At 34.3% G+C, this 14,669-nt stretch overlaps 1 protein-coding gene across 7 annotated transcripts in view; it reads left to right on the top strand.

Moving 5' to 3' along the window:
• The window catches only part of AKT3 (AKT serine/threonine kinase 3), a 362,334-nt gene that overhangs the window by 136,824 nt on the left and 210,841 nt on the right, over positions 1-14,669 (top strand). For 2 of the 7 annotated variants that reach the window (XM_050771467.1, XM_050771506.1), the window contains exon 1: positions 4,466-5,530. The exons of 4 other annotated variants lie outside the window; for them this stretch is intronic. In XM_050771467.1, coding sequence (XP_050627424.1) covers positions 5,476-5,530 — 55 coding nt within the window. In that variant the 5' untranslated portion in view covers positions 4,466-5,475. Of the gene's footprint in view, positions 1-4,465; positions 5,531-14,669 lie in introns of those variants that run through there. One more of the 7 variants, XM_050771478.1, reaches the window with a different exon arrangement.

The following is a 14,669-nucleotide window of genomic DNA, read 5'->3' as shown; positions in this document are numbered from 1 at the left end:
TTTCCGTTAAGCCAAAATGGAGATTTATTATAGAAAATTATTACTGGTACTTTTTGGATGAAACCATTCCTTCTTAATGTAATTATGCCCAATTTCCTGAGTGGAGTCACAGTCTTTCTTCTAAAGACAGATTACTTCAAGCTTTAGTAGGGACGCTTAGTTCTGTCTTGAACTAATAATACCTTAAAATATTTTGCTTTTTCATGTCCCCAAAATATTGATCAGAAGGATACTTGTGGTCACATGGAAGCTGTAGAAATTCAGACCAGTGATTTTACTCCACTTGAAATTTAAGGGTTCATATGAGTTCTAGTTGAGTATGTCAGTTTTAGAACATAGTTTATATTGAGGAAACAGAATATTTTACCTAAAAGGGGCACACAGATGTCATTACAGTGAATTTACTTCTAATTAAACTAATCTTGTTCCCTATATGACTTTTCTCTCAGCAAAATGTCATTTTGATATATATTGTGTCATGATGACCAGCATACTACTAGTGTTATTAAAGTCTTTCTTCAAATAGTAGACAGATTTTTATAGAATTTTGAAGTAGACAAAATCAGTCAATTTATGTTTAGATTTTAAAAAAGATGAAAACTGTTCTATATTCTCCTCCCTGTGCCATATAGGTGCTTGGCACATAGTACTTAATAATTATTTAATAAATGACAGAATTTCTTGTCCTCAAATTTTTAGGACACATGCAAGGAAATTCTGTTGCATCTAGGTTTACTGATATATATAAGGAAGAGTTACATCTGCTTCAGTGAAATACGAAATTAAACCAGGTGATCTTTCTGAAAAATTATTCTTATGGTGGCATAATCTTTGAAATTGGCCAGTAGAAATCTTATCAACAGCTATAGTTTATTCTGTTGGAATTTTCAAAATATACTGTACCTTAACTTAGAAACACTCCAGTGAACCTGTGTTCATTAGTTTTTTGTTGAGTTAAAGAAAAAATATTTTTACAAAGTGGACACATTGTTTAATTTTGTTTTGCATTTTACTAGATTGCAGTGTAAGGCCAATAAATTAAACCTAGGCAGTTCTGTTGCTAATTACACACAACTTCTCTTGAGTATCACATATTCAAATCCATTTTATGAATATGGTAGAGAGAATAACAACTGTAAAACAAAGCAGTGTGCATGTAAGTGACTGTTAGCGTGCATTTCAGAAAGGATAAATGCTCACCATATGGTACAATTACTGTGTCCAAGTTTTCAAATTAGCTTCTCTCATCCTCCTTATTACTGTCTTTAAAAAGAGAGGAAAAAACCCAACATGATTTATCTACTCTGCAGCAGAACTCTTGACGCAAAACAGCAGCCCAGTTCTGTCCAGTTTTTTTTTTCCCTTAGCATAATAGAGGCTGTCGGACTTTTTTATACTAATTACTGTGTGAGCCTCAGATGAACCCCCTTCAATTCACAGGGCTTTGTTAAGGGAGGAGCTGTCAATGTGTCTGCCCGTTTGCAGCTGTGCTGTGGCTTTAGCTTGCTTAACATTATGCTGCTTTTTAGACTTGACAGAAGGGATTTTTTTTTTTTTTTTTATTAAGGCAAAGCAGCCTTGTAGCGAAATGGTTTAAGCAGCTGCATTGTGGGGAAGCACAAAGAAGTTATTATTGTGTCTGTTTAGGGGGGTAGGATGGAGGGGGAGATATTCGGCTGCTGTTGATGCCGATTGTTGACTTGCCATCTGCCAGATAGGGAGAAGAAAAAAATGACAGCTCCAGCAGGGTGTTCAAGAGGTTGTTTGGAGAGACGCATAAACATGTGCAGATGTCGAACTGAATAATGGCTAGAACTTGAGACGGTTTATGATGCTGCTGATGTTTGTGCATATACAGAATGAATGTATGTGTGGATTTGGTTAACCAGGGGTACATACTAATTATCATTGTTTTCCTGCATCCCCCCTCCCTTATTTTGTTAATTAGTTTAGGGGTTTAATACTTCCTCTTCTCTCCCTTATTCATGTCTAGTTTTAGAAAGCAACTTCTTTAAATGGCAATACAAACTTTCTTATTTCTCCGTGTTGATGGTAGATAACCTATTTGGCTAATGTTAGGTGTGAACTGCTAACTGACAAGAGGAGCTTTTGATTAAGAAATCAGTCAGGTGATTTGGTATGATCTTAATGCATACATGAACGTTTTAACACTAGTCAGCACATAAACTATTTTAAAGTGAATCGATTTGTTTTATAGCCTACCACTAGGGGTGAGGTAGAGAGTACCCAGTTTATTTTGTAAGTAATTCCATAATACTTTGAACTTAAATGTCCTTAGTTGTGAAACAAAGTTATATAGTAACCTGGCCTTTTTGATCAGTACATACCTTTCTCATGGTTGTCATGGATTCTATAAATGGCAAGCGTGCATTTTTATCAAGCATTAATGAGTTGGTTGTATATTTCCTTCTGATACATTCTTGTCATTAGGTGTTAGAGATTTGATATATCTGGAATGTTTTCAAATGCTATGATAACATTTATATTTAGATGGAAGTGAGTATGTTTACTTAAATGTCTGGTTTATTACTTTCACTTTAAATAATTGAGAAGAAACAGTAACCTTAGGTAAAACTTCCACATTACTTATTTTCTAGAACACAAAAATTTTTGTAACATTTCAAAACCAATCAATATGAATAGAATAACTAGAAAACAAAAAAGAGAAACTCTTGACTTTTCTCCTTTTTTCTTTTTTCTGCCCAATGTGGACTTATATTTCAAAAAAAATGTGTGTGGAGAATTAAAAAGTGCTTATTTTGACTTTTGGAACTCATGCCTTCTTAAAACATTTAAGGTTCTGTTGCATAATCATCAAGCAGAAATTGCCTAAAGCGTGGTTGAAAGGCCAATGTACTGACGGAGCTTTGTGTCCAGAGTAATGTCTCTCTGAAGGGATTAAAGGAAGGTTATCTGTTATTTTCTACTTTTCATAAAGAAATAGAGGTCAGGTCTATCTAGAAAAACTTTCTCTCTCACCGTCAGTTTTACTCAAGTGACTAATCCGTGTTTGCTGAAAAGGCATAGAAAATCATCAGCCACCCTGACCTCTCCTTTGTCTCATGTATTTATTTCTTTTATATAGGTGGCCATGAATATATCCATATTTGTGTGTAGGATTATGTCCATGTATTTATAGTTTCATAGTCAATCCTAATATCCCTACTAAGTTTGGAGGCAAGTAGTATGCCAGTTTTTAAGTAGAAGGTGTTTGTTATTAAAGTGAGAGAGTATGGTTTGCCAGTGGTCAGGATATTAATGAGTGACTGGGAAAAGCAAGCTTATACCAACTTCTATACACAAGCAAACTTGCAGGTCTCTGCTTTATTAATCATATGTTACTTCTAATTCTTTCAGAGCCATTTGCCAAATCTTAGTAGTACAGGAAAGTATACATGTTAAGGTGATTGAAATGTTAAAGGCAGAATGTCTTTGAAGTTACAAAGACCAGATTTAAATATCACTTAACTTAGATGAGTGAATTTACTCATAGTCACTTAAACTCTTTAAATGTGAATTTCTTCATCTTTTGAAAGAAGGAAACAATAAGTGCTATTCAAGGATCTTGTGAAGACAGAATGAGATAATATATTTAGAATGTCTTGAATGAATTCAGTAGTAGCTGTTAGTATTTTTATTAGGTGTTATGTGCAAGTCTGGAGCTCTGTAGCTATTACAATTGGAGAATTTACGTAATGCTTTGACTGTTATACAATAAGAATACCAAGCTGTAGAGCTGTTTGAGAGAATGGTCACAGATAGAAGGTTGTTTCTTGGAACCTTATGTTTATTTAGGGATTTATGATTGTTTTATAAATATGTAGGGAAATTAAAGAAAAAAAAACAGTTGGATAAAAGTATTTTGGATGTATGGTATTAGTGGTTACTTAGTGATGATGATTTCATATTTTGTTCTTTTGTTTGTTTGTTTTTGAGACGGAGTCTCACTCTGTCACCCAGGCTGGAGTGCTATGGCATGGTCTCAGCTCACTGCAACCTCCACCTGCTGGGTTCAAGGGGTTCAAGCGATTCTCCTGCCTCAGCCTCCCGAGTAGCTGGGACTATAGGCACGTGCCACCACACCTGGCTAATTTTTGTATTTTTGGTAGAGACAAGGTTTCGCTTTGTTGGCCAGGCTTGTCTGTAACTCCTGACTTTGTGATCTACCCGCCTTGGCCTCCCAAAGTGCTGGGATTACAGGCGTGAGCCACTGTGCCTGGCCAGCTGATTTCACATTTTAAATCTACAAAATTATTTTTCTACTTAAAAAAGTAACCTCAACTTATTTTGGAGCTGAATTTTTCTCTGCTATGGACAATGCTTAAGCTGTATTTGGGTTATTATCTTTAAAACGAGACTTTGGAACACATAGCTAAAAATAACATTTCTTCTCTTCATGGAGGTTTAAAGCATTATTTGATTGTCACAACTCTTTATTTTGCAGATGAAGAAACTAATCAAGCTCACATAGGGATGAAAGTGCTGAGATAAGCAAAAGTGTTTTCTTAGAGAAGTAAAGAGGATATGGCTTTGGTCGACATGAGGAAGTCAGTAAACTCGAGTATGATTAATTCCCATACAGATGTAGGTGGTGGTTCTTCACATTTTTCTTTTCGAACTGTTGTTTTCATCTGGCATTCACGCTAGCAAATATTACTTAATAATTCTGGATGATGAGTCAAGGGATGTTGTACCTGGGAGAGCTACCTAATTTAGTATTTAAGAGTCATTCATAGGACTGGGTATAGTGACTAAGAACTTCTATTTTGATTTAAAAGAATAAATTGATTATACTAGAAAAATAACCCTCACTTTTGAATGGAGTGCTAGTAGCTTCATATAAGGATATTTTAATGTTTAATGGCACATGGTGATGGATGCCAGTATTTCTAGACAGATAGTTAAGTGTTACAGTCTAAATTTATAAACAAATAATTTTTGTTGTTTTTTATTAAAAAAAAAAACTTACAGTAGCAAAGAAGTGGAAATATCCGTAGCCTATGAAATGTATCATAAATGAGGATGAAACTGTGAGGACATTTTCACAAATAAGTGAACCGTACTTGGTATGTCTTAAGGATAATTCAGAAAACTTCAGAAACTTCTAGCTTTAATGTATATTTGAATTGTGGCTCGTCAAAATACTGCATGAATAGTAATTTTTAAAAATATTGGCCAGTGTGTTGAAAACAGAGTATTTCACTGTCTGACATATTCTTTGAGGCATCTTGCTAAATGTTTTGGCTTAAATTTTTTAATGTGTGTTAGTTCAAAAAAGTCTGATTAAAGATGTGAGTAAACATGATAGCGCTTTTTAGAACAGAAGATGATTAAGATACAAAGGCAGGAAAAGCATAAATTGTGAAATTTGTCTGTTTTTTTTGCCAAGCAATTTATTTATTTGCTTGAGACTGGAACACATCAAAGTTCGTAATTTTATACTTTTAAGCAAGAATGCATAGAACAGCAGCTGTTGTTTCCTGGCATCTTTTTGAAGAGATATTTAAACGTAAGTATATATATTTATTATAGAAAAGAATTTTATCAAATGACCTTCTTTCCCTTCCCTGAATTTGTAGTATTTTCAACTGTTAAGCTAGTTCCTTTTGCCTTTTGTTTTAGTAAAAAAGGATATGAAATTTAATTTAGATTGTTTTGATCTTAAAATATCCATAATATATACTTTAAAAAGAATAAAACTGTTTAATTCTAGTAGTTCAAATTTTAAAAATCTAATTTACTCAAAGTTTTGCTAGATAATGGCATAGTTCCTGAGTGGAGAACTATACTTTAAATTATAGAAGCAAGGACTTTTTTGAAAAAGTAAATACAAAACCTAAAAAAAAACATTTTTACTAAATGGCAATCAGTGTCATCCATGTGAGATCTTGCTGTTTGAAAGTAAATTTGCTGTTCACCTGCTTGTAATAATTTCTGTCTTCCTTCAATAGAGGCTCTTTTTTTTTCTTTTAATGCTAGGTTTTGTTTTTTTCTTTTTCTATGTGGGAGAAGTGGTGGAACCTGGAAAGTTGGATACTTACTAATTAACTTATATGTAAAACTCAGACATGAAAATTAGCACTTTCTATATTCTTAAACTGAAGGTCTATCATGCCACTGGATTATATAGGGTTAGTTACTCAGTGTTTTGTATATCAGAAAAAAACTTTGATAAGTGAATGCTAGAAAACTTTTCCTTTCTGTGAAATAACAAAAGGAATAAAACACCCAGTGTACGCTGATTGATTTAGATTCTAGAATGGATAATTCTTATGCTACATAAAGATTCTTAGTGTAAGAATCAGTTATGAAAACTCAGTGGGTGCTTCAACTCCACAATTTGTCATTTGCATTATATTTCGTTAATAAATGAGTGATTTGTAACAAACGAGTGTATTGGTATTAACTGCTTTTAATAAGACACTTTGGAACTAAATTGTTATTCTCCTCAAATTGCTTTGTCATTACTGAAAGATTTTATATTTTGATGTCCTGCAGTTTTTAAAAACAAACTATTCTACAGAGAGCAAAATAGGAACTTAGAATATTTATGCAATGTAAAATTCTTACATACTTTTTAATTTTATTGTAATTTGGATGACTTCAATGATACTGATGCTTCCATGCATTTTCCTTCCTGATGCCTTGGTTTTAAGAAAATCTTTCCTTTCAGAGTCACTGGGAACATTTGAAAACAGCATTATTATGCTTATTGAGGTACAGATAATGATGAGGAAAGAAATATGTATGTATAATGAGCAAATATGCCCATTTCATTTTAAAAATTTTGTTTTTATTAGAATGATAGGTAAAGATTGTTTTCTGAAATTTCTGTCTATGTGTTAGGTAATACTGCCCTCAGAGGGCCAAGGTAAGTAAATTCATTTTTAACATTGAGGAGCAGCTTTTCTATTGATATTATCTATAAGCTTTCTTTGGGGAGTGCTCAAAATTATTTATTTGAGTAATTGAATAGTGTTTGATTTGTGGTTGCATTTCTTTGATTTGTTCTGTACTTTTAAAATGTTAGATATATCCATGCCCTTCAATTCGACGATATCATTTAAACACATTCAGTTCTATTCTAAGAAAATGTTAACATGACTGGCCACAAATTGTCCAATTAGGTGGGTTCAAAGAGAGTATAAGAAAATTACCTAGAAAAGTTAAGATGATTTTACTTGGCGAGTGTGTTTTACTTTTTCTGTCTTTGATAGCAGGTATTCTAGTATTCAAAATTATTTGAAACCACACTTTTGAATATAGAGCAGTATTCATTAAAATGGAAGCATAGATTTCTTCAGTTTTAAAAACTTAAGCATAATCACATCTTTCAAATATAATATGAATCAAGAGTAATTTACTTTGCTGTATATGCAATGGCTATATATAAATATACTAGAAGTTGAAATATACTGTTATTCCTGTGCACTTATAAAAGCATACGTTTTTAAAATAGAGGTAAAGGCCTAATATTGATGTGTGGCTTGACACTTCTTTGAATTCAGAGTATTGGGGATTAAATGATGATTAATTTTTGTAATAAGAAAGGAAGAGTGGGGAAGGCCTGATGTCAAAATAATGAGGTGTTCAGCATCGTGCTGTATATCCATGTAACAGACCTGCACATGGACCTTCTGAATCTAAAATTTAAAAAAAAAAAACGGAGTAATGAGGTGTGTCCTTTTTTCTTTCTGTATGGAGTAACTTTCTTATAATTTGAAAGAAACATTGAAACGTTCAGTAGTAAATTCAGTAGAAGGCTTTTGATTTGTTTGCCCTATGGTTACTTGTTATTGAATTAAGAAAGATGATTTCTGTGACAGTTGTATTGTCAGTTTTTCACTAGATATTTCAATTAGTTAAACATAAGTGACACTCAGTTCATTATTCTTAGTAATAATGAGGGATGAGGACAGGACATAAGCAAAGTGAATAGCAAAAATATAAATTTTATACACAAAAAATCAATACCTCCTTTGCTCAGCTAATGTGCAATAGTGATAGTCTAGACAAATTAAATAAATTCCATTTTATTTTAAACACTCTAGTTACTTTTGTGTAGTCTTACATATTGTGCATATTACGTACTCACTAAATCTCCTTTCTTCTTTGATTGGTTTCCTTAGCCTCACTCTGAGATGTTTTATTCAGTTAAATGCTTACATAATGCTTGCTGTGAGCCAGATGTTGTTCTACATGCTTTACAAACTTTATTTCTCCATTATTATTGTCCCCATTTTCCAGAAGAGGAAGCTGAGACCCAGAGAGGTTAAACGGCATTCACTGTCTCTCACTCACACAACTAGTGAGTGACAGAACTGGCATTTGAACCTAGGCAGTCTGGCTTGAGAGTGTGCACTCCCATCCACTGTTGGAATCTTAACTCTGTCCTTTACTAGCTTGTGCCAGTGTCTCAGAGCCTCAGCACGGCTAACTGTGAAAAGTGAGAATACTGCAGCACCAGTCTCTCAGTGTTGCTGTGAAGAGGGCTCTGTAAGTGAAGCCTGAACACAGTGCCTGACTGAGGACGTTCATTTCCTTTTCTTCCTTGTTCTTACCACTTCTTCCTTTCACCACTTAACATGCTGTGGCAAAAGTCTCAGTCAGTACATTGTCTAAGGAAAACAAAGGAGGGAAGAGAGGAGTTTTGAAGGGCATGGATTCATCCTCAGAATAGTGAAGCTCTCGGTTTGATGCAATGTCATTTTAGGGTCCATACTACTAGACTTTTAGTAGAGGAAAAACTCATTGGCAAGAGTCTAAGATAAAATCCTATTAGTTTTTATTCTGTAGAGCATTGATGTTAGTATAGGAGTGGGATGGGTGGGTTGAACCACCTGAAAGTTTTTTCAGATGGCACAGGCCACCTCCTGATATGCAAGCACTACACCCTGCCTTCTCTGCAAACCTCCAGTTACTGCTGTAGTGAGGCACCATTATTGTTACTTGTCATATCCATCAGGTGTGTTCTAACAGAAGAGTGGATTGAGCCATACGAGGTTGTGTTATAGAGAGACTTCTCTGTTTGAGAGAGCTTTTCTGACAGGAGTATAGTCTTTATTTCAAATGATGGTAGGTTTATTTAGTCATTGAATTAATGGTTATTGCCCACCTCTGTGGTAGTTGCTTGCGTTATGGACTCACTGCTTCCACATTTGGTATTCACTAAGGTTATTTACTGCAGTGTATATACCATGTATGATATTATATTTAGATAGTATAGGTGGTAAAATGGGAAATATTTACAATAAGGAAGTTTTAAAGTTTCTGATGAAATTATCTTTTTAAATTGGTCTATATTTATAATAGTTTAAAATTCTGTGACTATACTTTTTGAAAATAGTGTAAGAATGACTTTGTGTTAAATCCGGTGTGTGGAACTGGAAACTTTGCTATAATGCAGAAAACAGATTTTTTAAAAAGAAAGCTCTGCTTTCACAACCTACAAGGGTGTAAATGTAAGCAAAATAATAATTTAGCTCACATTTAACCCAGCAGGAAGCTGAGTACAGATTGAGTAATTCTCCACAACATATCTACTGCTGGATAAACTACAGTCACGGTTTATTCTTCATTAAATTGCCAGGATGCTTTCTGTTGGCTAGTCCGTGGGCACGCTTTGTTCTCTGTGTCTCCACCCAACGCCCCTGTGCCTTCCTTACTCACCTTGCTTTTCTCTTAGAGTAAAACTGGGTACTATAACTCTATTAAGATGTTACTGTGTTTAAGAGAATAATTTAAAAGCATCACTTTGGTTAAAAAGGTAATGTTTCCTAAAAACAACTGGAACAAGGATTTGATTAACCAATTTACTGGGTATCATGAAACAAATACCAGAATACTTAAGGGTAGATGGTAATGATGCAGTTTTCTGGAAAACCAAAGAAAATTGTAAAGCAGTTAAAAGTACTAACAAACCAGCCATACTGAGATCTTAGAGAAGTTGGCATTCTAACATCTTTTGGTTGGTATGCAATGCATAGGTATTTTTCCCATCATCTCATCAGCTTCAAAGCAAAACATGGACACCAGCTTTCTTTAGGAAGCAGATATGAAAACTATACTTTATAATATTGCTTCTTGGACTTTTGGCTAAGATCAAGTGAAAACTATACTTAATGTAAAAATGACAGGTTCATGCATTATGCATTAGAATAAGAATTTCTTGACTATAATATACTTTTCAAAATAATCATGAAGGAACATGTGGCAAAGCAGAGGAATGTGGGTACATCTGGAAAGCCTTTAAGGCATCTTGGAAGCACAACACAAAATCACAAAAATTGTAAACACCTTCCATGTGGCCAGTTGCAGTGGCAACATTGACCAGTCCAAGAGCAGACAAACATCTCAATGACCCAGATTTCACCTGGGTGAAATAACCATAAAGAGAAATTCAGGTGTTTAAAAATCTGACCTTATTAATCAGTATTATGCAGAAATCGGTGAGAAAGACAAGAATGGGCAATATCTTAAAACCTGAAACGTAAAGATGTGTTATTTATTATTCTAGATGAAAGCATCATAAACCTATTACCATGCTTTTGCTTGTGTTACCATGAGGCTTCAAGGAGGAATGGGTGCAGTGCCTCATCTTGGAATCAACATAGCAGCAAACTGAAGAAACCTACGCCGATATTCTTCCCAGTCCTTTCCCCACAGTTATATGTCAAACCAACAAATATCATCGACTACCTTTTTCTGAATCCACCTGAGATGCTATTTAGAAATGCCAAGGAATAGGGGCTGTTGCCATCCGCTAGTATGACATTACGGATCACTAAGAATGGTTAAAGAAATGGGAGAAATTTTCACTTAAAATTTTAATTAGTCAACTCATCCCCTTTTCTTCTCCACCTCTCACAGCTGCCTTCTAGACTTAAGCTCCACCAGGGCTGGGACTATGCTTGTATCGTTTATTGCTGCCTTCTTAGTGCTTGTATATATTTTGACACTCACTGAGTGTTTTTGATTGAATAACTATTCGCCTGTTTTCCTTAAATCTAAGTGAAGATGTTTAAAGTGGCTTTTTTGATCTAGGTGCTCTTGAGCAGCAGCACCTTAAAATGAGCGAGCTGGGCAGGGGTTCATAATGCTTAGACACTGCTCAGTTTTCACAGAGCATCAACACACACCCAAAGCTGCTTCATGACAAGCGGTCGAAGACATTGTGTAGACATCAGAATAGAATTTAACACTCTAAGTTGCCTGAGGGCAAGGAAAGAACGTGTTTCAAGACTCAGTAAAAGATAAACGATAACCTAAAAATTCAGGTTTTCAGGAGTTGGAAAAGCTAATCAATATATATTGAATAAGTACCTATAATATGCAAAATCACTTTATTTATTTTTATTTTTTATGAGACAGAGTCTCTCTCTTGTCTCCCAGGCAGGAGTGCAGTGGCGTGATCTCGGCTCACTACAACATCCGCCTCCTGGGTTCAAGCGATTCTCATTACTCAGCCTCCCAAGTAGCTGGGATTACAGGCACCGGCGACTACGCCCAGCTGATATTTGTGTTTTTAGTAGAGATGGGGTTTCCCCAGGTTGGCCAGGCTGGTCTCGAACTCCCTACCTCAGGTGATCCACCTGCCTCAGCCTCGCAAAGTACCGGGATTACAGGCGTGAGCCACCGTGCCTGACCCACTTTTATTTAAAAAGTTACATTTCATATTGTCCCTGTGCAGTTGAAAACTTACACTAGTTGATTGCAATGTAGATAATAGAAACAAAATTCCTCAGGATTTTTTTTTTTTTTTTTTTTTTTTTTTTTTTTTTGGCAGAGTCTCACTGTGTTAGTGAGGTTGGAGTGCAGTGGCGTGATCTTGGCTCACTGCAACCTCTGCTTCCTGGGTTCAAGCGATTCTCCTGCCTCAGCCTCCCGAGTAGCTGGGATTATAAGCGCTTGCCATCACGCCCGGCAAATTTTTGTATTTTTAGTAGAGATGGTCTTGCCATGTTGGCCAGGTTGGTCTCTAACTGCTGGCCTCAAGTGATCTGCCTGCCTCAGCCTCCCAAAGTGCTGGGATTACAGGAGTGAGCAACCACGCCTGGCCCATGATTATTTTTAAGACGTCAATAAAATAAGGTTATGATAAGTTGAGTGAGAAGCACATTTCTTTGACTCCCCAAGAGACATGAATAGGCTTCCACTTAGAGCTAATTGTACTCCTCTGTATAAAACTGTAGTTGGTAATTTTAAAGACTGCAAATGTTTTATATTTATCATCATGCATTTCTTCAGTAACTATAATTGATTACTGATAAGATATATCGCATAATTATGGACTAGTCAGTATTTTTTGTGCTAATATTATGAAATCCATTAGTAGAAAAGATTTTGCCATATTCTTTTAGGTAGTTCATATGTGAAAATTTGGTGTCTGTCAACAAGCAACTAAATATTTACTACATTGTGAATTATGAAATTAAATAGATTTTATGCTGAAATTAACATTATATCTGTTTTTGTCTTAGGTAAAAATTGACTTATGAAGACTTTTATTTAAGGAATATTGCCAAAGATAGTTTCTTAAAGCATGTACATTTATTTTTACTGAAAACTGCCTTTTTTTGATTTAAAGCTGCTCTTTGAAAATCATAAAATGTTTATATTTTTATGGTATTGTACATTTGCGTGTATCATTTATAAAAATTCAGAAGAATCTGACTTCTGCTCTTTTCTTTGGAAGACTAGTTTACCCCTCTGATATCCAAAAGAAGTAAAAGTATTAGTCAAGTTAATACTGTGTTTAGATGTTGGAGAACCTCTTCATTTCTTTACATAAGATACATGTTTTATATATCTGACTCTAGCCAAAGAGACTTTTAAAAAAATTAATTGTTGCCTCATTTATGTAAATACTTCTGAATAAGTGCAATCATGATTAGTAGAAAATTTAATGTGTGGTTTGTAGATGGATTATAAATTACATTATAAGTGGTGTTAGTATCATTTGATAACGAACAAATCAAATACTTCAAATATGCCAGGTAATGTTCTAAGGGCTTTTACATTATGTCCTTACAAAAACCCTTTTGGTGGATAAAAACTATGATTTCTGTTTTTTCAAATGAGGACACTGAGATGTGGAGAGGTTAGGTTCATGCGTCTAATAAATGATATGATTAGGATTCAGACCCAAGCTGTGTGACTCCAGAATCCTTTCTCTTAACCATTACATTGTTCTACCTAGAGCATTTTAATGATGAGCTTGAGTGGGAAAAAAACTGAAGGGTAATTTGAGAAGTTTGTTGACCACGACAATTTGTTGTACCTTTTGTTACACAACATAGCATTTGTTTAAATTAAAATTTATTTTGTTCTGAAAATGTGACCACATGCTTTTCACATTGACAGTATGGCCAACTTCTTCTTTTTTTTTTTTTTTTTTGCATAAATTCTATGACTCTCTCCCTCTGTAAATAATAAAGATTGCGAAAGAGGTGATTTTTTCATTAACATAGGCATTAAGTATAGATGTAATCTATACATTTTCTTCCTCAGAGATGGATAAGGACAAATAATCATACATCGTAAAACTATACATTTTTTTTCCTCAGAGATGTATAAGGACAAATAATCATACATGGTAAAAACTTTGTGACTTTGATTGTGATTAAACATGAAAATTAAATATTTAAAATACAGCATTCTGAGGAAAGCTAAGCTTATACTTGTTCTAGCTTTATGATAAAACAGTAACATCTATTTCTGACATACATGTGAGGATGCTCCCACCGTCTTCCTTATGCAGTGATTAGCTTTGAAGCCTGTTACAACAAGTATGAGTGGTATCTTAAAAAGCTAGCACCTGTATCGGAAAATTAGAATTTTTGTTTGCTAAACAACTCTTGGTAATTAGGGTCTTGATTTTTTTTTTGCATTTTATCTTAGGTAAGAAGCATATTTTTAAAATGGTGATTGTGTTGTTTCTAGTTGAATTCTAAATGGACTAAATGAATTTCAAATGAATTTTATGGGATTTGTGAAAAACAGTGCTATGGTTTTATAGATTTCTTTTCAATTGGATTGTATCTATATTTGTTTAATTACATCTCAGTGAATCTACCTGATTGTGTTTTCAGCATAGTCCATGACAGTTGAAGGTAGAGATGAGTATTTCTTCAGTATTCTCAACCAGTACCCAGCTCACCTCACATCTTTCTACCTTTCATGAAGTTAGAATTAGAACTAGGTTCTGGAACACAATGTAGCCTTAAAATGAAATCAAATATTCATCAACATGATCTGTTTGTGAGGTCACCAGTCTGAATTATTTCTGAGAGTCTTTCCATTCGCATGTCTGAACAAATCTAGATATTCCTTAGTCAAGATGAAAGACTATTTGCACATTTTAATCAATCACTGTTTAGTTCAGAGACATACACTTTTGGCTTCTGCTTTGGCACTTAAGACTTCAGCTTTTAAAAAATCAAAATGTGATTCTCAGTAGAGTGTTGATGAACAATGAAATAAAATCTTTACATATGGACTAATTTAGGTTGAAGATTATTAAGTAAAAATACAGTTTTTTGTTATCAGATGAATGGTAGGAAGTGAACACTGTAAACTTTATTGGTGAGCTCTGGTTTGAATGTTTATAATCCATGATAAAGACGATCTATTTGAATATCCTATTCAGA

The sequence above is a fragment of the Macaca thibetana genome, chromosome 1, assembly GCF_024542745.1.
Source record: "Macaca thibetana thibetana isolate TM-01 chromosome 1, ASM2454274v1, whole genome shotgun sequence".
NCBI lineage: Eukaryota > Metazoa > Chordata > Mammalia > Primates > Cercopithecidae > Macaca > Macaca thibetana.
This window is presented reverse-complemented; position numbering and strand designations above follow the sequence as displayed.